This window comes from Acomys minous (assembly GCF_964271855.1).
Source record: "Acomys minous genome assembly, chromosome: 19".
NCBI lineage: Eukaryota > Metazoa > Chordata > Mammalia > Rodentia > Muridae > Acomys > Acomys minous.
Window position 1 is genome coordinate 11860922 of NC_140499.1, and position 22352 is coordinate 11883273.

A 22352-nucleotide genomic window follows, 5' to 3' on the forward strand; every position below is an offset into this window, starting at 1 on the left:
TAGCAATCACTATTTTGAAAGAAAAAAATTAAACAAGGATCTCTCCTATGAATAATAGTGCCCAGTGGCCTCCCTCATTTGAGCTGCTAATAAAGCACTAATTAATGTAACAATAGCACAAATATTAGTCTGCTTGCTGAAGTCTCAAATCTGTCTACTAGCCTCAAGACATCTTCCCCCAAGTGGAGGTTCTTGTACATAAGAATGCTTCCCTAATATTCCTCCTCTTCCCCTGTTCAATGATGTTGGTTGGGCTTTAGGACTAGGTCAAATGTCACCTCTTTTTAATATGTTCTTCTTCATTTCCTCTTCTTTACTATGTTAAGCTGAACAACAGGATGCCCATGTTCTGCCCTCAGATCAGAGATTATGTTACCATATTTCACAGAAGGAACTTCGCAGATCTGAGTGTGTTCATGACCTTGAGCAGGAGAGCTGACCCTGTGGTAGTCTGCTGGGCCCAATGTAATTGCATGAGTGCATAAGTGGAAAACATCTTTCTGGCTAGATGAAAATATTACCCAGGAAGAAGGGTCATAATGATACAATGTTGCTGGCTTTAAGGGAGAAGAGGAGAGAAAGAAGAAAAAAACCCTTAGCAAACGTTCAATCCCTGAGTAATTTCTTATGGCAAACATACAAAGCTGATACTGCCCATCTAGGATGGGTGTAATGATGCTGAAAACTTCCTGTTCTTCTGCACACATACTGCTAGTGGTGCACTTTTCACACCATCCTGCCACCATCTGTTTCCATGTCTATTTCTTACAGCACACAGTGCCTGGAAAGCAGGCTTCCTCTGGGAGCCTGGCATCCTGACTTCCTCCATTCGTCACACATAATAAGTATTGAGTTCTTTCTTCATGCCAGGCTCTTGGACAGTCTCTGATTGTGCTGGCGCATATTAATATTGCTCTTTCATTCCAAGCTGTCTCTGGACTGTGGTTTTTTATTAATGAATCTGTGCAGGGATCAGACATAATAAAGATGAGTGACTCACTTAGATGTGGATCCCAATAGCACTGAGAGCTTGTGATCTGGGAGTCAGAGGACAGGAAAGACATATTCAGTTCCATAAAAATCTTTGCAGTGATTCAGTGAGGTTATTTGGGGAAATAGAATGGGCCAGACAGCAAGGGGAACACCTGCAGAAAAGAGGTGAGGTGCTTATTTTTCACACAGTGGACTCTAGGCAGGGACATCAAGCAATAGTGCCCTCCATCAGACAAATGTCTGTTTCTAAGCTGGGTTGTGAATCATGTTAGCACTGTCTGTCCAAGAGGTGAGTGCCATGAGATGGACTTCAGAACACAGCTTTGTTTTCTCTCTCTCATTCACTCTTCCTCTACTTCCACCTGCTAAACTCGTGATGTGCACCCGACCTCAGCTACAGTTACACCCCTTAGAGTGATCGTCTTCTAGGGTCGCACTCCACATTGAAATTAAAAGATTATGTACACTTCTGACTTGGCACCGTAGGCACTGTGAAGCTAAGAACATCTCCATCACTTCAGGACATACCCTCAGGAATCAACCCTGTGCCTCACTTTCCTGAAAGCTCAACCTAAGCCTCTCACATCGGGATGGGGAACCGAGGGACCACCATGTTGGTCTATAAAGGCATAGCTAGCCTCGGCTGACTTATTTCCTATTCTGGCCTATGATATAATTTTCCAAAAATAAAATATAAGCTAAACAAAAGAAGCTGCGTCTGTGGTCTCTGTGGTCTCTGTGGTCTCGGAATACCCTGCGCAACCATTGCGAAAGGAGAAGGGAATGGAGCTAGTTAGGTTTGCTAACTGAAGGAACACAGGTATAGGGGGAGAGGGAGGGGAAGCAATGGTTCTTCAGTCATGTACTATTGTAATAACTGACCAAGATATGCCCGGAGCAAATGAGTAAGTCAGGCTAAATGCATCCTGCCATCTAGATCTCACTGCTTTCCTACGCTGTTTCCTGTACCGTACAATCAGCTTGCTCCATCTCCCAGCACTGATTAGGAAGCGGTTGAAAAAGCTGTACCTTACGGAGTCAGGGTCAGTGGCTGCCAGCAAACCAAAATCCAATAGTGTGCCTCACTCGTTTTGTGCCTTCTTCTATTTTTCAAAGTCTCCAGCGTAATCTATGATCTTTCCATCTTTATCTCTTTGCACCATTCCCTTTAGCTTCATGCTATCTTGACTTTCATATTTCATGGGATGAGATTTTCAGTTACGCCAACACTGTGCTTAAGTCAGCTGGGTCAAAAGTGCCTCTGGAAGGCATTTTCCTAATAAATTACCATATTGGAGGAGGACTGTGTTTGTATCCCATTCCCTGGCCTATCCCACACCCTGCCTCATCTCAGTTTGTTAGCTATATTTCAGTAGACTGGGAGGCTTTCTTGGCACGGTAGTTATATTAGCGACTTTCCGTAACACCATGACCAATATCCGACGATAAGCAATTGAAAGGAGGAAGGGTTTGCTTTGGTTGGTGCTCTGAGAATCCAGTCCTTTGAGGCTGGCATGGCAGCAGGAGCAGCTCCCAGCTGCAGCAGCGGGCAAGCACATCTGCGTGGCTCAGGAAGCAGAGAATGGAGAATACCAGTGTCAGCTGGCTTTCTCTCCCTTGTTCCTTTTTTGACTCCCTGCAGGCCCCCAGCCCATTGAATGGTGCCAGTGGCACTCGGGCTGAGCCTGCCTTCTTCCGCTAACCTCTCTGGAGCCACGCTCCCTCGGGAGGGATTTCCTAGGGATTCTCCATCTAGTCAAACTGACAGTGAGAATGGAAGGAGCAAACATGGTGGCCATTCCCAAATGTTTCCCGGGAAATGCTTTAGTTTTCTGACTGAGAAGTTTTGCTGCGTGTCCCTTGTCAGTCATACCGCATTAGATTATACTGCAGAAAAAAAAACTGCTCAGAGGCTTAGAACAAAAGGCATTGTCCCTCCCCCACATTTGCTCTAGAATTGATAGTGTACAGGGATCCTTTCAGTGTAGCTCCTGAGTGAGATGCTGGGGCCGACAATCGACAATACAGCCATTATCTCACCAAAAAATGAAAAAGAGATTTCTCCAAAATCTCACATCAGCAACTAAGTGCCACAGCATAGTCAGAATGACAGGAATCACTTCAGTTCTCGGCGTTAGCATCCACCACCAGCCACCAGCCACATCTATTTCCCAACTGAAATAGATGGTGTGCAACACTAATCGAAATCAAGTGTGTGTTGCTATTGAAGTCATGCTTTGATGATTTTATCATGTGATCTTCAGGTCACCAGTTGCATGCCCTGCCCATCAGACAGGAGCTTATAATAATGAGACTCAGGAGGCCAGCGGTAACAGCGCTTGCTTGCTGAGCACCTGATTTTAGTTCTCAGCAACCACATTAGATGGCTCCACAAGTGCCCATAACTCCAGCTTCAGGGCCTCTGGCACATTCTTCTGTCCTCTGTACACCCACAAGCACATGGCATCCGCACAGAGACACACATAAGTTAAATAAAAATAAATATGAAAAAACAAAGTTGCCAGGCATCAGCAGCAATTAAGACAGAGAACAACTGTCTATTTCTCTTTTTAACCTCTATACCACCACTACATACACAAACATCTCTTCATTCAACCTCGACTATTCCAGGAGTTTCCTAATTTGTCTCCTGGTTTCCAAAAAGACCATTTCTTCAATAGCATCTGGAATGCAAATGTAAATCCAACCAGGTCTTCACCTACCTAAGACTTGTCTATTTCTACTCACCAAACAGTAAAAGACCATCTCTTCCTGATCGCTTAGGACACTTCCGCCCTGCTGACGTGACACCTGCCTGTGCCCACGGGACCTCTCTTCTGTCTTCTATCTTGTTCCTGCGATAGCACTTTGCACTACCTCTTCCCACGCTTTGCAGATTTCTGTCTGCAAAGCACCATGCGATTGGCACCTCCTTGTTACTCTGCTATCAGCACCACCTGCAGACAGGCTGTCCCTCACCACGCAGGCTAAGGCAGAGTCCCTTTGGGCCTGCCTGCCATGCTTTCACTCACCAGGTACCTAAATGGCAGTTACATGTCAGATACTATTTCAGATACCTAAGAGCTCTGTGAACAGAATAAAGAAGTGTGTCTGCTGAGCAAAGAAAGACCTGTAATAAATGTAAAATTATAAATATGCTGTCGTATCATTTATTAGAAGACAGTAGGAATTCAGAGCCAAGTAGAGGTCTTCTTGACCAAGACTCTGCTGGCCAGCATTGGGACAACACCAAACCCACTGTCAAGTGTACCCCATCTGTGTGACTTCTCCTCAGATCACAGAAATATCATGACTAAAGTTGAAGGAAGTTCCTCTCTACTGAATTATTTCTACCCCTCAGTCAAGCAGGATGATGGATTTGGAGGGTCACCACCTTGCAGCATTTAGGAGCTTACTGTTTTGTGAGCTTTGTAACACAGGAGAGACAGAGCAACACAATTCCCTGTCTGCTGTAAGTGGGTAAACAACACTCTTACAACAACAGTAAAAAAAAAATCTTAATAAGAGAAAGTTACAATGGCTTTGTTCAATTTATTTTAAATTTAATTTTTAAACGACTAAACTTAATTAAATTTTCATGAGGCAGAAGCCTTCAGAAATGAGAGTCCAAACACTTGGAGGATGCTACATTGCTATTCCCTGGCCCAAGAAAGAATATCCAACCATGTAGAACTGGATGGGTGGAAGGGACAGGGAGGCCCAGAAAGACCCATCTGCTCAGATTCTCTTGCCCTCTGTGGAGCATTCCTTCCTCTGGGCAATGAGGCAGGACAATTTGGAATGTGGGCCTTCAATAGAGAAGGAAGAAATAAACTGGCTTCATCCTTATGTTTGTGGCTTACCTGGGGGTTTCCAGGATACAGCCCCTGATGTAAAGTAGCAAAGGTACGTATGAATGCAAACCACATCATCCCTGGTCCCAGCTCACCTCTAGCTGCCAATACATGTCAACACTACGCAGTTATTGATCTATACTATTTAGACAAAAATGGCAAAGAACACATTCAACACAGATGCGATTGTCTTTCCAAATATTTTTGATGTATGTCTGTTTAGACACAGAGAAGGCACCTTGGTTTCTGGTCCATGGCACACCTGTGACTCCCAGAGGAAAGCTAGAGCCCGGAATGTGCTCAGTACTTCTTGCCTTAATGAGCCTCTATGAGAATCAGCCTTCGTTTTGCCTGGTCTTTTTCAAAAGGATTCCTGGTCCAGAGTGTGAAACCATTTACTCGTGCTCAAATGACAGATAAAAAGCACAGCTAAGTTTCAGGTCTTAGCCCTTGGGTTCTCTTTTGCATCTGTTCTGGGAACAGATTCTGAAACAATCCCTTACTGCAATCTTATCTTATCCCTACCAGCCATGAAATTTAGTGCTAGTGTCAATCATCTGACCATGATATACTAGTTTCTAAAGCCTATATAGGACCACTTGTTATCATTTCTAGTGATTTCCAAAGAATTTCCAAACTTTCCTATCAAATTCTGATAGTCAAGGTGCCTGAAAATCCCAGGTTTTCTACACCGATGGAGACCTTTCACTTTCAAAGAACTTGCTATATTTAGCCCACCGTCAAACCAATACTCCATTCATGCTTTATGTCAAAGAGTAGTGGGTCAAATTCACCTTCTTGGCAGTCTATATCCTACATTAAACAGCATGCTGGCATAGGAAGGATGTCCACTGCTTATGGCAAGCTTTACTGTCTCTCTATAAATGGACGCACAGAAGGTAGGACGTCGCTTTGCTGTATCATAATATAGACAGGTGGCAGAAAGCCACGAGAGAGAAGTGAGCCGTCCACACCTGGGCAGCCCAGACTATGTTCAGAGCTAAAAGGGCCCAGGAAACAACCTGGATCACAGTTCTTAAACCAACATAAGAGTTCTACTTCAGGGTGCCGGGGTCACTGGGGGATGTGGCTCAGTGGTAGAGTGCATGCTCAGTAGAGTGCTGCAGCCAGTAGGAGGAAAGACACCAAGGACCAAAGGCTATGACAACTGAAGGACCAAAATCCCAGGTCAAGTTCTGTCCAGATGGAAGTGACAGCTGTTTGTCTGTATAAGTCTGCGCTGCCTTGTGTGTGAGCAAATGAAAACACTTTAGAGGAGTGTGTTTAGAATGAACTCAAGCTCCAGGCTCCTCGTGATTCAGCACAAAACAGCTGGACCCTTTAAAGATCATCTTCCATATCTGGCTTTGATGGACCTAAATTAACGCATGCCCAAAGCAGGGGAGATCTATTTCTGAGTATCGTGTCTGCTGTGCATGTTGTACACAATAACATGCTGGGCTTGGCACTGACTCATGTAATCCCTCGGTACACGAAAGCATTTGAAATGAGATGATTTCGGGACTGTTATTAGAATCCCAAAGTCAGAACCAGGCAGGGTGCAAGATACAAGCTAAAAGCTTCCAGGTAAAAGGGGAAGCAATTAGAGTGAGAGAGACAAGGACTGAGCTAGTTGCTGAGAAGGGAGACTGAGGGCTGAGGGCTCAGTGGTAGAGCCTAGCATGAGCAAAGCCCTGAGCCAGATCCTCCGCATGCAAATGTCTCTTTTAAAAAAAAATGGAGGCATTGGATGACAGAGAGAGAGAAGGGGAACAAGAAGGAGAGAAAAAGAAAAATAAGAGTAAACATTAAAAAATAATGGGCTGGGGAAATGGCTGAGCGGTTAATACACTTGCATGCTTAAGGTCTTGCGTTCAATCTTCAGTACACCAACAAAAAAAAAACCAAACCAATAAAAACCCCCAACAACAACAAAAATAAAAACCCTTTAGGCCACCAAAGCTCTGACAAAGGGCACAAGGGGCAGAAAGAGGCAATCCCCAGACCACAAGTTCAGGATGGTTCAGCTATACCCAGTCACGTGTTGAGTACAGATAAGACCTCCCATTTGTTTGCTACACCCAGTGTCATACTCCAATTTTAGTGTCCATGTCTCATTTAAGACTTGAGGAACAGGACATCTTCACAGGACACGGGCTAGTATGTGGCAGAGTGAGGCACAAGCTGCTCTGTACACGCTCAGCCGTCCCTAGAACTGCACATTACTTGAAACTATATTTCAAGTGTGGCAAAGAAGGTAATTCCCAAATAACCAAGATGCTTAGCCAAACAGAAAGATCTATTTTGTGCCACATAAGAAGATTTAGTGACATTACTACATAGATACTCAGGCTACAGAGGAAGACGGGGGACAAAAGATGGTGTTAGCCAAAGGGTCCAAAACTCCAATTAGACCAGAGGCAAATCTGTTAGTGGTGACTACAGTTTGTCATAATATATTTTAAATTTTCTAAAATAATGTTTAGCCTTCTCACTATGTGGGAAAAGGTAAAACAATGAGGTGATAAGTGTATCAGTTTGGCTGGCTCCTTCTATAATGTCACGGCATAGGATAATACTCCACAGACATATGCAATTGTTACCTATCAATTGAAAACAAATAAACAACACACACTATCAGGCTGTAGAAATAGCTTCATCTGTAAAGTGATTGCCTTGCAAAAATTACGCTCTCAGTTTAATCCCTAAAATATGCATTGAAAGCCAGACATGATGGCCTGTGGCTATAATCCCAGTGCTGAGAGAGTGGCTTGCTAGTTACTTTTTGTGTATTTGTTTACAAATCAGTAACCCCCACCAGTGAGACATGCTGTCTCAAAAGCTGAGGTGGCTGACTCCCCAGAAATAGCACTCAAGATTGTCCTTTGACTTCCTCATGAAGACAGACAGACAGACAGACAGGCAGGCAGGCAGGCAGGCAGACACCTGCACATTAAACAATAAATAAAATAAAACATAGGCATTGTAAAGTGTCAGTAACTGAGCTGTGTGACCACCAAGGCCATGGTGAGTGGTCAATTGAACCCTGAAAGTCTTGATTCTGCTCTGCAATTGTTTTGCCAGGCCACATTTCCTGTCTCCACCCCTACTAGAGCCTTCTAGTACTCTTCCCCCCAAGAACAGTCTGTATTCTCCTTCTCCGGATGTTGCCTTCCTGCGGATAAATAGGAATGCCCAGCACAGGCCTGAGGAGCTTTTGCGACACCTGACAGGACACTCTGCCCACGCAGTAAGCAGGTTGACGGATGGAACTGGATGACATTCAGAACGGACACTGGCTCCAGAGGAGATGCTTAGAAACAAGCCTCACTGGAGACAGATGCCAAAAGCACACAAACACCTGCCACCCAAATAAGCTGAGAAGTCATAGAAACCAATAATGCTAACCACATACTTTCCTCAACAGACATAAAAAAAATGCTGAGTGTTTTTAATGAATTGTGGATACCAAACATGTATAACGAGCTCTGGCCAGGTAGCTATGCGAAGTATGTGTAGATAAAGTAAAGAAATCCAGCCTCATCAAAGAGCAGCCAAAGTGGAATATTGTTGAATATTTATGAAACTCTAGAGGGCTTTTCCACGACCCTGCTAGCTCCACAACAAAGGAGACCGAGAACTATTGGTTTATTTAGACATGCCTTAAGCACAATAATTGGGCAGGTATGACTTAAACTAATTTTCTAAGCTAGTTTGGCTACTTCCCAGCTGCACTCCCCAAGTTACATGCCAATATGTAGCCTTGCCTGGGCTGGCTCTGCTCCATTAGGACACATTTTCTCTCTATCCTTCCTCTCTCTCTCTCTCTCTCTCTCTCTCTCTCTCTCTCTCTCTCTCTCTCTCTCTCTCTCTCTCCCCCCCACCTTTTGGTCTCTCCCTGAGACCCCAAGCTTGGGAGAGAATTTCCACCTGCCTATCTCTATTCTGCCCAGTAATTGGCTATCAGCAGCCTTATTAACCAATCAGAGATAATTGAGGAGCAAAGTTTACACAGCATTGTCAAGTATATGTCAGAATGCACCCGCCTAGACTGTAACCAGATCATGGGGGACAAAATTTAGCATCTTAATACATACGAGACCAACCCCCAACAGTGGAAGGATAACTAAGACCTGGAATTTTTTCTCCCAAATTCCACAGCTAAACATGACTGTGATATCACTCAGCAAAGTCAAGGTTAACTGCTCCCCAAAGCAGGCAGGCAGCAGTTTTAGATATGCATTTCAGAGGATAAAAAAATGGTTTTCTTTACATTTTAACAGGCTACAGTTATAAGGGGTGTTGGTGAAATACCCAAAACCTCTTCCTCATTATTTTTCAGGCAGTGTTACAGTACCTCATCAGTGAGATCAAGGATGAGTCTAGGAGGCCAGTTATACAAATGTAAATGTGTTTACAATATCAAATATTCAGTCAGTGGTTTTCAGAGTCAACATCATGTGTTAAGTATGTGCCAAACATTTCTGATGTGTTCTCTGCCCTCAAGCAGCTTCTCAGAAGGGGGTACAAGTATGCATGCATATATATATTATATGTATATATGAAAAAGATGCTAGTGGATGTATGCATGGTAGCTTGATCTGGTGCACATAAAATGTAAACACATATCAGGAAGTCGTCTTAGAGGTGACAGCATTATTCAGAATTAGAATCAAATTCTACAAAGTAGAACCCTGATGTGATGACTTCTGTCAGGAAAATTCAAGACAGTTACAGAGAGGAAGGCTATGCAATACTGTATGTGCGTCTGCTGGCATCACTGATGGTAAATCACGTATGTGCTGATAGGTAGTTCTTGAAGCTAGATAGTGGTTTAGGTCTGCGATCTCAATGCTCAGGAAGGTAAGACAGGAGGATCCAAGTTGGAGGCCAACCTGGCCTACATGGGACACTGGAGACCACCCTGCACTGTAATAACAAAACCCTGTCTGAAAACAATTATAATTGTTAACAAAGTTTATTAACTTGGAGGAGACTGTGTTATCAGCCTTCTGTGCCCAAGAGAACAGAACCCATTGCTGCTCCTGTTGGACTAGAGTCTGTGTCTTTGCTCATTGGTGAACACGTACACTGTTATTCTCTTCTCCCCAGGACTGTGTCTCTCTACCATTTCTCGTCAAAATGAAGGGCCATGGCCAGTGTTCAAGGCAGAAGCCCAGCCACGGTCCTGACACAGCTCTCCGTCACTCGCCAGCTCCACACTCTCCCTCAATTCCAGACGCCAGTGTCTCGAGTCTTTTACAGTGTGCTCACACGGTCCTCCTCCTCCAACCTAGTCATCTTTAAATCAAGAGGAAAATCTTTTTTTTCAGAATTAAAATGTTCTCCATTGCTTAAAACTTTTACTACCTGCCATTGCCTTCAGGAGACCCCCAGGGTCTTCTGGAGGTCCCTACCCTGGACCTACACTGTGGTCCCTATGTCTTGTATCCCCAGATACCTTCAGCTTGAATGGATTACCCATCAATTGTTCCAGTTCTAAACTTTCTTACTTTCTTCCCTTCTTCTTCTTCTCCTTCTTCTTCTTCTCCTTCTCCTTCTCCTTCTTCTCCTTCTCCTTCTCCTTCTCCTTCTCCTTCTCCTTCTCCTTCTCCTTCTTCTTCTTCTTCTTCTTCTTCTTCTTCTTCTTCTTCTTAGTTTGGGATATGACCTTTATTGAGCTTATCCACCAGAGTGGAAATAATGCCTGTACAAAACCAAATGTTTGTTACTATAACTTCTGCATCATAATTAAAATCTAAACACTTAAAAAAAAACCAGCCAACTCAACCCAAACCCACTACTTCAGAATCAATAGCTTCTTTGAAGCCACAGTAACACTTAAATATGGTTAAGACTCAAATGCAGCTATTTGGTTCATTGGAAGACTAATTAATCCTCCAACTTGTTCAAACAGAATTACAAAAAGGCAAAATCGTGTTTTTCACAGAGATACAGTCCACTGGAATCACCAACACTGGATAGATGCTAAGGAAAGTTAAAGTCATGAGATAATGAAGAATCCAGGCATCCTTAGAAGGTCTTCTGTTGTCCTTTCTCCCCCATGAGAGGTTTGTGGGTGTGTGGGACGACACCAGCGGCAACAGTTGTAGCCTTGATCAGAGAATCCAATCCCTCATCTCCACGAATAGCAAGTTGCAAATGACGAAGGGTAATATGTTTTACCTTTAAGTCTTTTGATGCATTTCCTGCCAACTCAAGGACCTCTGCGGTGAGGTACTTCAGCATGGCTGCGCTGTACAGAGCAGCGGTCATGCCCACATGTCCACTGGTGATTGTCCTAGATTTCAGGCATGGATAAATATGATTCATAGGGAACTGCAAGCCAGCTTGCTGTGAGGGGGAGATTGCCTTTGTCTTGGCCTTTCCAGAGTCCTTTCCAGCTTTCCCGCCAGCCATCTCGGACTGTGCTGAAGCTCAGACAAGTGAGGAAGAGACGAGGCCGGGCATACTCACAGCAAGATCCCGGTGCCCACTCCTCCATTGTACGGCAAATCAAACTGCCTCATTCTTTCTTCTTTTACTTATTCTTCTCTCATATATTATGTCCCAACCACAGTTCTCCTTGCTTCTCTTCTCGCAGGTCCCCGTTACACCTAGCTTCTCTCTCAGATCTGTTTCTCCTCTGCTTCTGTTCAGAAAAGGTCAGGCCTCCCGGGAGTATTAACTAAACACGGCAAATAAGTCGCAAGCGCAAAGCCCTGGCTTTTGTCCTCACCTCTGGAGAAAAAAAAAACAATATGAGCATACCCTCATAGTAAGGCTAGACGAGGCAACCCAGTGGGAGAAAAAGGCTCTCAAAGGCAGGCAGAAGTGTCAGAGACAACCACCCCTCCTGCTCCGGCTCTGAGGAGCCCCACAAGAAGATCAAGTTACACCACCATGACATATATTAGGTCAGACCCACACAGGATCTCTGATTGTCAGTTCAGTCTCTGTGAGCCCCCATGAGCTCAAGTTAGTTGGTTCTGTGGGTTTTCTTGTGGTGTCCTGGGCCCCTGTGGCTCCTTCAATCCTTTCTCCCCCTCATCCACAGGATTCCCATAGCTCCACCAACTGTTTGACTGTGGGTCTCTGTATCTGCTTCCAACAGTTTCTGGATGAAGCGTCTCTGATGACAGTTATGCTAGGATCTGGTCTACAAGGTTAGCAGAGTGCCATTAGGAATCATTTCGTTGACTCCGCGCCCCCTTCCTCCCCTCATGTTTGGTCTTATCCTAGGTCTCTGGGCTATCCAGATTCTGATTCCTGGCCCTCCGGGCAGTGTCCCTCTCATGGCATAGGGTCTCAGGCTGAACCAGTCATTGGTTGGCCACTCCCACAATTCCTGAGCCACCTTTACCCCAGCACATCCTGCAGGCAGGACCTGTTGTAGGTCAAAGTTTTTGTGGCTGGATTGGTGTCACAGTCCCTCCCCTGGAAGCCTTGCCTGGTCACGGAAGACGGTCGGTTCAGGATTCATAGCCTCTGCTTACTAGGAGTCTTAGCTAGGGTCCCCCTCATAGATTTCTGGGAGTGTTCATGGCACTACATCTCTAGCTCACCACGCCCCCCAGATGTCTCCCAATTCCAGTCTCTCACAGTACTCCCTAAATAAACCAAACTCCCTCCTGCTTCCTGATTTTGCATACACACCCTCAGTTCCTGAAACCATCCTGCCCAACCCTCAGACCCAGTGTAGACTCCGGTCAAAGTTCACTTCCTGAACAACACTTTCTGTGTCCACCCTTCTTCCCCCTAATTCTTTCCAAGGCTCCATGCTGTTCTCAATTCATTCATGGAGTACGAATGCCTAAAGATAAAGACTCCCTTTGCCTTCACCCCAGTGACATCTGGCAATGACATTACCTGATATTACTTGATTAATGTCCGTTCTCTCTCTTCTCCATGTAAGTGCCATGAAGCCAGGGATCAAATCAGCCCAAAGATTTTGCAGTCAAATCCTTGCAAGTAATACTTACTGACTTTCATTCTTTCCCAATGTGTGGGAAATGAAATTCCCCGGCAAGCCAGTATTTTTATTAATATGTATAATTTCCAACTGCCCATTCTAGATGACAAGTGTAAGGGGTGGGGTCTTAAACTAGAACAATGTCCTGTGTGTTCTGTGTGGTGGGGAGAGACAGAACAAAGATGAGCAGGGAGGTAAGAATGAGCAAGCCAGTGTCACCTCTCTAGGCCACAGGCTGTATGACTCTGTGCGACTCTAGGGACTTCATTAGTTGCTTTTCTCATTGTTGCACCAAATTCCAGGGGGGGGGGGGGGAAGCAACTTAAAGAAGGGAAGGTTTTATTTCAACTCACAGTTCAAGGGTACCTTCCATCATGGTGGGAAAACCATGGTGACAGGAGCTTGAGGCAGCTGGTCACATTCAGAGCCCGCAGTCAGATAAAGATGGATGCTTGTGCTCAGCCTCATTGCTCCTTTTCACTCAGGCCAAGATCCCAGTCTGTGAAATGGTACCCACATTTGGGATGTGTCTCCCAATCTCAATAAACCCGATCTAAGAAATCCCTCACAGATCTGCCCATTTCCATGGTTACTCTAAACTCCGTCAAGTTGACAGTTGAGAGTAACCGTCACAGATGCTGTGACTTCACCTCTCAGCCAGACTGTCTTTGGTAAACCTAGAATGAAAATTCCTACTCGCCCCAGGTGACACTTGAAGGAGAGAACTCTGCAGCAGCATGGTCACACAGCCGCAAAGATAAGAGCTTCTTCGTCCTGTTGGTTATGTGTTTCACAGAATTTTCCTCTAGGGAAAACTCCAGCTTCTTTCTCCCATTGCAGAGCTAAAGGAATTCCTCAAAGGCAAATGAATTATCTAGTTCAACAGCCTGGGTCTCACCAAATTTTCCAGTGAATTAGCAAGCCCAGTGGAAGCTCTCCAGAGGGCAGATAACTTAACAGGGGTGTTACCCTTCCCTTGCATTTGGGATGGTGAGCAAATATTATTTCTGAAAGTGGAAATGCTAAATCTTTCTGACCTCCAGAGACAGTGTGCTATTATTAGAACACTGACAAAAGGAAGAAGATGCTCTTCGCAAGAGTTCATAGGCACAAATGCTCACAGGGCAGGCAGCTGCCATAAAGAAAAGAGCCGCCCAAGTCCAATAGCACACTGGAGATGAGCGACACATACAAAACTGGTCCAAACCAGAGGGGAAGAGGATGATAGTAACACTGATATGAGCCATGGGTACCAGCCAAGGAACCATCATGCAGCCAGCCTGATGATGCAGTTCAGTCTTGTATAAACAGGTCAGCTCCCACAGATGTGGGACATCAACCAATTGTTAGTAGGTTTTGTCACTTTTTTTTTAAATGCAAAAATTCAAGCTTTGTATGAAACATTCTGATTTCATTGTTAACAAACCTTCTCCTCTTCCTCCTCTTCCTCATTTCTCTCCTCTAGTAGCATTATACCTGCTCTGCTTCTTCCTCTCTCCTCCTCCTCCTTTCCCTTGAAAACACTAAATGTGCTATGCAGAGCCAAACCTTAGATGGCCAATCAGTAAGGTGCCCTCAAGAGTTTCCTCATTATCCACTGCCATCATCGACATCGTTCCTCTTACTCTTGCAGTGACAAAAATACAGTGACAAGGTCAACTCAAGGGAGAAGGAGCTTAAACTTCAAAGGCACAGCTTATCACAATGGGGAAAGCTGGGCGGCAAGAGCCTGAGGAACTGCTCGCATTGCCTCCACAGCCCGAGAGCAGAGGGAGTTGGTACTTAACTTGCTTCAGTCTCACATTCAATCCAGGACCCAAAACTAAGGAATGGTGCTGCCCACAGTGGGCACCCCATCAGTTAACTCAGTCAAGACAATCAAGTGGCCACAAGCCAATGTGCTCTATACAATTTCTCAGTAGGTTAGGTTCTAGGTCAGGTCAAGATAACAACTAAAGGTAATCATCCTGCCGGGCATGGTGGCGCATACCTTTAATCCCAGGACTTGGGAGGCAGAGGCAAGGGGATCTCTGTGAGTTCAAAGCCAGCCTGGTCTAGAGAGTGAGTACCAAGGCATCCCAGGCTGTTACACAGAGAAATTTTGTCTTTGGGGGAAAAAAAGCAAGCATCCAAAGGGAGTTTAGTTTTGAGTGTGTGTGTGCTTGTGTGTGTGTGTGTGTGTGTGTGTGTGTGTGTGTGTGTGTGTGTGTGTGTAGTACTGGATATAAATGCAGCATTTGTCTCACTTGCTGCTACACAGCAGACCTATGAACATGTGTGCTGAGGGCCTGCCATCTGCTTACCACTGTGCTGGCACACATATCATCTCTCCTTTGCAATAGTCAACATCAGGAGTGGTAGATGCTTGCTGAGCTCCATTTTACAGGAGAAAAAAAAATCACAGGTTCAAAGGAACAAGATGGTTTAATTCCCTGAACAGCAGACCTGAGATACAAATCATTCATCTTTCACAAACAACAGTTCCACAAGAACTTAACAACACAAGGCTCAGAAGCTGGTGGGCTGGGTAAAACATGAAATGCACAGGAAAGAGGGAGTAGGAGAGATCTTACAGACTGTGCACATCGCAGGTCTTGATTCGTTGACAGGATCACCATGTCTTTGAGTCCACAGTCGTGGCTCAGCATCCTACATACCTGCATTGAGCATCCCCTTCAGTCCACAGTCGTGGCTCAGCATCCTACATACCTGCATTGAGCATCCCCTTCAGTGCGGGCGGGAACATGAGTCCTGCTGGATATGTAAGCCATCCCTTCTCCTCATCTACAGGATGAACACATGTACTTAAAGGCTGTGCAGAAAAGTAATGGGTACGGCCTGGGTGAAATGCCTAGAGGATAGTGGGGTGCATAGTGGAAACTCAGCAAGTTTTTATTTACTTCCACTTCTTTTGGGAGGAAGTGGAGACATTCCTTGTGCGTCTTGTCACCCTGCTTTTTTTTTTTCCTATACACCTCTGGTCCAATTAATGTCCAGCCTGTCCTTATCTTCCTTTTACTTTGCCCCCCATAACTGGGTATGGTTTGCTCCTAAGTCTCTTCCTTCTGCCTTTCCCCAGGGCAACTCCTTTCCCTATCATTGTTTGCCTCTGGACTGAGAGAAAAATGAAAACTCTTGACTTCTCTGAGGTTCCCATTGTCACCATGTGACTAAGACCCAGCCTATCTCTCAGCTCTGAAAGCACAGGATGTGTCCTTACTACCTGGGGCAAATCCTTGGCCCAGCCTGATGACCTACTGTGCACCACCAGAGGTTACCTGAGGTAGGTAACCGCTTCCCACTGATATGGGGAAACAAACTTGCCTTACACGCTATTTGAATCCCACTGGAACGAATGCTAACTGCATCAAACCGTAGCTCACAGGGTAGGTGTGAGCTGCCTGTTAATTAGGAAACACCCTGACATTAATGGGTAACTAATCAGTACCTGTCCAGTTCTCAAGATCTTTATGAGGAAGAATAATGGCAAATTTTAACAAATCCATCTTTCTTAATGACTGTAGATGCCCTGATTTATGAATGCAATGGGCAAGTGAAGAGAATCTAACCAACTGTTAATACCCTTCATAAAAATACATTTGACAAAGAAATGATCGAATCAGAAGTCGTGAACATCTTGTAAAGGCTATTTCCCTGTCAGCATATATTTCATGGAGTAAAGCCATTAAAACCACTCTGCGGTGAATGGTTAATGAAATTAGGGACCCTCATTCAGAGTCAACCATATCTCACATTCAGAAAACCTCCAGTGGGACGCCACTCTCTCCAGCCAGGCAGAAATCTGTATTTGGCATGTCACACCTTTGCACACCCAGATCCTGCCTCATAGAACCCCACTGATGCCCCACTGATCTGATGCACACTCCCGATTTGTAGATTAGAGGCTGTGCGATAGCAACCAACTCTAGTGACACTGGCTGCTCTACAAATGTGACTCCCGTTTGACCTCTAACACACTCAGAGGAACCAAGGGAACGGTGGCCATTTTTTGTCAAGGTAAAATCTTAAGCAAAATTGTAAATGTCCTTGTTTAGATTGCCTAAGATTGGGACAAAACAGAAAACAATAAGGCCCCATTCAGACCATTCTGTCCCTGCGATGATTAACGTCTTCTCTGTTGAAATCCGAGGCTCATTTGAGTCCTCTCTGCTCTGTAATGAGGCAATCAGATGGGGCCCTTGTCAGCTCAGTAAATAAGGGCTATCAAGAAAAATCCCAAAGTGATGCCTTCGGAAAGAGTGCCAGCATATGGTTGGGGACAGGGCATCCCCAGCATGGTGTACAATTGCTGGCTGCCCACACACTAGAATATTATTTCAATATGGTGTGGGGCCTCCTTCCCATCACTGTGTCATGGTACACGTTGGCCAATAAGTATCCAATCCTATCCCGATAGAGGGAGGTTGCAGTTTGGGACAAAGTCTCCAAGCCTTGTAATAGACATATCTTGATGAGTGAGTAGAGTCCAGGGGAATGTAAACTGTATCGTTTAGAGAATGGTCCAGGTGTAAGCTGTGTACTACGGTGTGTGAGAGTCCTAGGAAGCAACGTAGAGGAGGAAAGTATTTACTTCATACCACTGTACCTCCATATGGAACACACAGAAACGTGGGTACAGGACTGCTGTTCTGTGACCAGGGTCTCCTTGGCTCAAGTTTTCTATCCAGTAGTATCTATACATATTTAAACTACAGAAAAATGAATCAACTCATTTTTGATTGACATGAGCTCATTTCTTATATTTCAAAATAAGACAAAAGAAATTTACAAGGCCTGATGATTAATTTTGACAGTCATCTTGATGGGACTGAGAATGCCCATGGAAACAAAGCTCTGAGCACGTCTGTGGGGGGCATTTCTAGATTTAATTAAGATCAGATTGGTACTATCCCATGGACTGAGGTCCCGGATTAAACACAAAAGAGACAGCAGCAAGCCAAGCACCTGCATTCATTTCTCCTTGCTTCCGGGCTGCAGGTGCACTGTGACCAGCTGCCTCAAGCTCATGCCAGCTGTGTCTTTCTTACCATCACCCTCCAACTATGAGGCAAAATAACCCCTCAGGGGGCTTTGTCACATATCTTGTCACAGCAACAGGAAAACTTTACATAACCTCTCGTAGTTTCAGCAGATATCAAACTGTGCCCACCCTCACCCACACCCCAGCCCTGCCCCCTTAAAAGCACTCTCCATCTCCCAAGGTTATAGATGCTACAGCAGCTGAGAATTCCCAGGAAAAAGCACGCACGAGCTCTCAGGTGCTTCTCCATGTCAGGTGAATCCCAGGCTCCCGCTGTTGACGGGATCCTGCAGGTGCAAACAGACTTGGTCAGAAAGAGCCCTGGTGACTGTAGTTCTCTAATGGCGACACTTTCCAACTTCTGTGCCCACATCACTCACAGGCTTTCTCTGACTATGTTCTCCCAGCCAACGGATTCAGTCGCCCGAGGGCAAGAAACACGTGTGCAAAGGCTACATTAGGCAGACGCTTGAAAGGGTTGGCTTTTTCCTTTACTTCTGTCTTTGGAGCTCATGGTGCTGCATGCTCGGGCATTAAAACCTAAGCGTTTGATGCAGGCTGATCAAAGGGGAAGCCAGAGAAGTGTTGAACTGTATCGACCGCTGCTATCGCTGTACAGTCTCCAAAAGGAAAAAAAAATAGCAGCGCTCTATGAGAACAAGACAACGTTTGGTTACGAAACATCTATTTCTGGAACCATGCAGCACCATTAGCAGATTGCACATCACCACGTGTAGGCATCTGACCCTCTAGAAGGTCATATTCATGGCAGTTGCTTTCTGTAGCGATGGGCATTAACTCTGGTTGTAACCACTGACTGAAGGGAAGAGAGACTGTCATCTTTGAGATTACAATGTTTAAGAGGAAATATACTTAAGGCAGCAAGTTAATGACATGGTATTTCACATTAAATGAAGCCATAATGGGTGTTTTGTTGTTATGCATAGTGTCTGGTGAAATTGTTCACACAAGTGTAGAATGAGAAATATCTTTATCTTTCTTAGCCATCAAGGAGCAAAAATTGGGGGGAGGGAGGACTCACTTCATGATCTCAATATCTATGATGTAATCTTTCCAGCACAAGTTCCCTTTCTATGACTGGATAAACTGATATACTAGAGATCTCTGAGGAAAAAAAAAAAGAAAATTAGTGTCAGTCTTAGAAGAAAGTGATGACGACCAGGGAGATAGGTCAGTGGTAAAGGTGCCTAATGCCCAGCCTGCCACCAGGGCCCACACAGTGGAAGAGAAAACTGACTCCTGAAAGTTGTCCTCTGACCTCCATAAGCTCACCATGCCAAGTACACACACACACACACACACACACACACACACACACACAAACACACACATACAATAGGTAGATAGATAGATAGATAGATAGATAGATAGATAGATAGATAATAAAGTAACAAAAATATTTTAAAATTAAGTAATGCTATTTTACATTCGTTCAGTGCTTCCTGGTTTCCCCTCTTCGCCCAGTGAGTATTTTTAAAGTGCCCTCTGTGTGCTGTTAGATGGGCAGTGATGACCGGATCAACGTTCTGCTTCCATGGGCTCCACTAAGACAGAGTAGGAGTGGATATCCACCCTGCCCATCTTCCCACGTCTCCTTTGCTGTGGTTCCTGGAACAGAGCCTCACTTCAGCCTATGACAGAACAGGACGGTGACTGGGCCCAGTCCAGCTGTCTCAGGTCTGGCTCCACTCTTCTTTAGGCGGTCATCTCTTTCACGCTGGCCTGGCCTCCTGACCCACTTTGATTTCCTCACGCTGATGCAGGTCAACAGAGAGGCAGCAGAAGGCTCTGCAGACTCCAGAGCCAGAAAGACCTTGTTTACATACCAGGTATGCCAGCTACTAGCTAAATGGCCATGGAGATGTTAATTCTTTGTGCCTCAGTTTCCATATCCATAAAAATATTAATAGATGTTGTTGGATTCTTATAAAAACATTTAGCATGTTACTTCTTGGATAATAAATGTTATAGTAGGAGCTGGGAGTGCAACTCAGGGGTAGGGATGGAGGGTAAAGTGCTTTCTAAGTATATATGAAACCCTGGGTTTGATCCACAGCACTGCCTAAACTAAAAGCAATGATGTAGGCCTATAATGCCTGTAGCAGGAGAGACAGGGGAATCACAAGTTCAAGGTTGTCCCGGCTGCAGGATAGCATGGGATACAGTAGACTCTGTATCAGGAAATCAGACAAAAATAAAAATAAAAATGAGGTAGTGGGCTGAATATATTGGCTCAGTTGGGTAAGAATGCTTTCTGTACAAACATGAAGACCTAAGTTTGACCCATAGAACCCACATTTAAAAGTTGGGTGTGCCTGTAACCCTCCAGCATGGGGGGGGAGCAGAGACAAGAGGATGCCAGAATTCACTAACCACCCAGCCTTGTCAAAATGGCAAATTTTCTGGTTCAGCATGAGGTTCTGTCTCAAAACAATAAGGTGGAGACCAGTAGAGGAAAGGCTTCCACACACCCATGTGCTTGCAACATACACACACACACACACACACACACACACACACACACACACACACACACTACAAAAAATAAACAACAAAGCCAAAAATACTGACCTAAGATTTGACAGAATAGCAAGCACAGCTGTGAAAGTTTTCTATGTCAATCCATCAAATCCTCCTCACAGGCCCATAATGAAAATACTATCTTCATTTTGTTGAACAAGAAGGCAGTATGTCAGAGAAGTTAAATCACTGACCATCATTGAGATAATATGAATTTACACCCATATCAACCCCCCCCAAACCTGTGGCTTTAATGCTTGTGCCAACAGAGTAGTCATGCGGTCTTGTGCTTGAGTCTTTAAGCCTTTCTTGGTATCAAAGACCATTGACTGAAGAGCTTCTGTCTTGGGCTCACCATGACCTCCCTTGCTCTTGATGCTATCTCATAAATGTGTGCTTTCCTATCTCAAATCCTACCTTGTATTTCCATGCCAGATCTCTTGGGCTGGCTCTCCCACTTGAGGGTAGGTGTCCACTGTGGTTACCGTCACCAGTATAGCACCAGCTTGCAACAGCTGTGGGCATGGCAAGCAACACAACTCATTTTCTAAAGTACCTCCCAAGATAGCATCAGCAGCCAGGATTTCCAGCAGTCTGATGCTTAATGTGTCAGACACAGGGCACCAACATGGAACTTCTAAACTCAGACCATGACTAGGTAGAGAGATCAGCTAGTTAAGTGCTTGCCACACCAGCTAGTTAAGTGCTTGCCACACAGGCCGTAAGGCCTGAGTTCAACCTCCATCACTCACATAAAAAGCCAGGAATGGTGTCCAGCACTTGTAATCCCAGCACTGGAGAGGCAGAGACAGCCAGATCCCTGTGGCTTGCTCTCAGGTCAGTGTACCCTACACAAGTCCAAGGCAAGTGGACCCTGCCTCAAACCACTAGGTAGACAACACCTGATGAAGATGCCTAAGTTTGCTCTCCAGGGTCTATATGCACGAATACCTGTGTGTCCATGAACATGCACATGCATGCACGTAAGAAATGAGTGAACTTTCCATATTTCCTCCTGGATATTTGTGTGCATACCAAGACCAAATTCTACCAATTTTGAGCCAATGTTACGCTCAAAGTAATCACAGCCAAAATTGCATTCATCAATAACCAATGAAAAGAGAGCAATCAATGAACACACCATCTCTTGGGAGTAATCTGCTGTGAAAATATGTTATTTATCTAAATACAGCAAGTTCTTCCTAGTAAACATTTGCTCTTTTCCCTCTTGACTCTTATGTCAAGATTCCCTACCTGTGAGTGAAAGAGAAAAAGCAACTCCCACAGATCATCTCAGTCAGTGTTCTAGTGCTGTGAAGAGACATCATAACCGCAGCAACTCTTATAAAGGAAAACAGTTGGAACTGCTTATCGTTCAGAGATATGATCCAGTGTTGTCATAGTGGGAAGTATCACAGCATACAAGCAGACATGGGGATGTAGAGGGGTTGAGAGTTCTGCATCGATTGGCAGGGAACAAGAAGAAAGCCACTGGGCCTGGCCTGAGCAATTAAAACCTCAAAGACCACGCCCAGTGACATATTTGCTCCAACAAGGCCACTAATAGCGCCACTCCTTGTGGGCCTATGGGGGACATTTTTATTCACACCACTACACAAATCACACCACAAAACAATGCCAGATGTCACGGGCCATGAGATGTTAAGGCTTGAGAAATAATCTCAGAATATCCAAAGTCCAGAAGGAAAAAAATGATGGTTTAAGGGTGGGTACGGAGACCTGGGGAATGTGGGGCAGCCCTGCTTCCCTCTCCTCGGTGGGGAGCCCTACACACTGGCACGTTCTCAGGTTTGGACTTTGGAAAGCTGTCTTTTCTCTGGGTCTCCAGAAAACACACTGTGCTTTGTGCACTCAACAGTCATGGCCTGATGTCTCACACAGAAGCCACCTGCAGAGAGCAGAGCCTCATTTTTGAGACTACCTTGCAACT

General features: G+C 44.9%; 2 protein-coding genes across 4 annotated transcripts in view; one reads left to right on the forward strand and one right to left on the reverse strand.

Moving 5' to 3' along the window:
- Positions 1-22352, forward strand: part of KCNMB2 (potassium calcium-activated channel subfamily M regulatory beta subunit 2) — a 288389-nt gene that overhangs the window by 182592 nt on the left and 83445 nt on the right. The gene's annotated exons all lie outside the window — the stretch shown is intronic.
- On the reverse strand, positions 10513-13397 carry LOC311590663 (histone H2A.Z-like). Of its 2 annotated transcripts, none has more exons than XM_084769845.1 (2): positions 13186-13397; positions 10513-11588 (listed from the first exon to the last, which is right to left on the reverse strand). In XM_084769845.1, exon 2 carries the CDS (start codon positions 11265-11267, stop codon positions 10881-10883), a length of 387 nt encoding a protein of 128 aa, XP_084625971.1. In that variant the 5' UTR covers positions 11268-11588; positions 13186-13397; the 3' UTR covers positions 10513-10880. The 2 variants fall into 2 exon arrangements, with proteins under 2 accessions (XP_084625971.1, XP_084625970.1); XM_084769844.1 differs by having other exon boundaries at positions 13173-13397.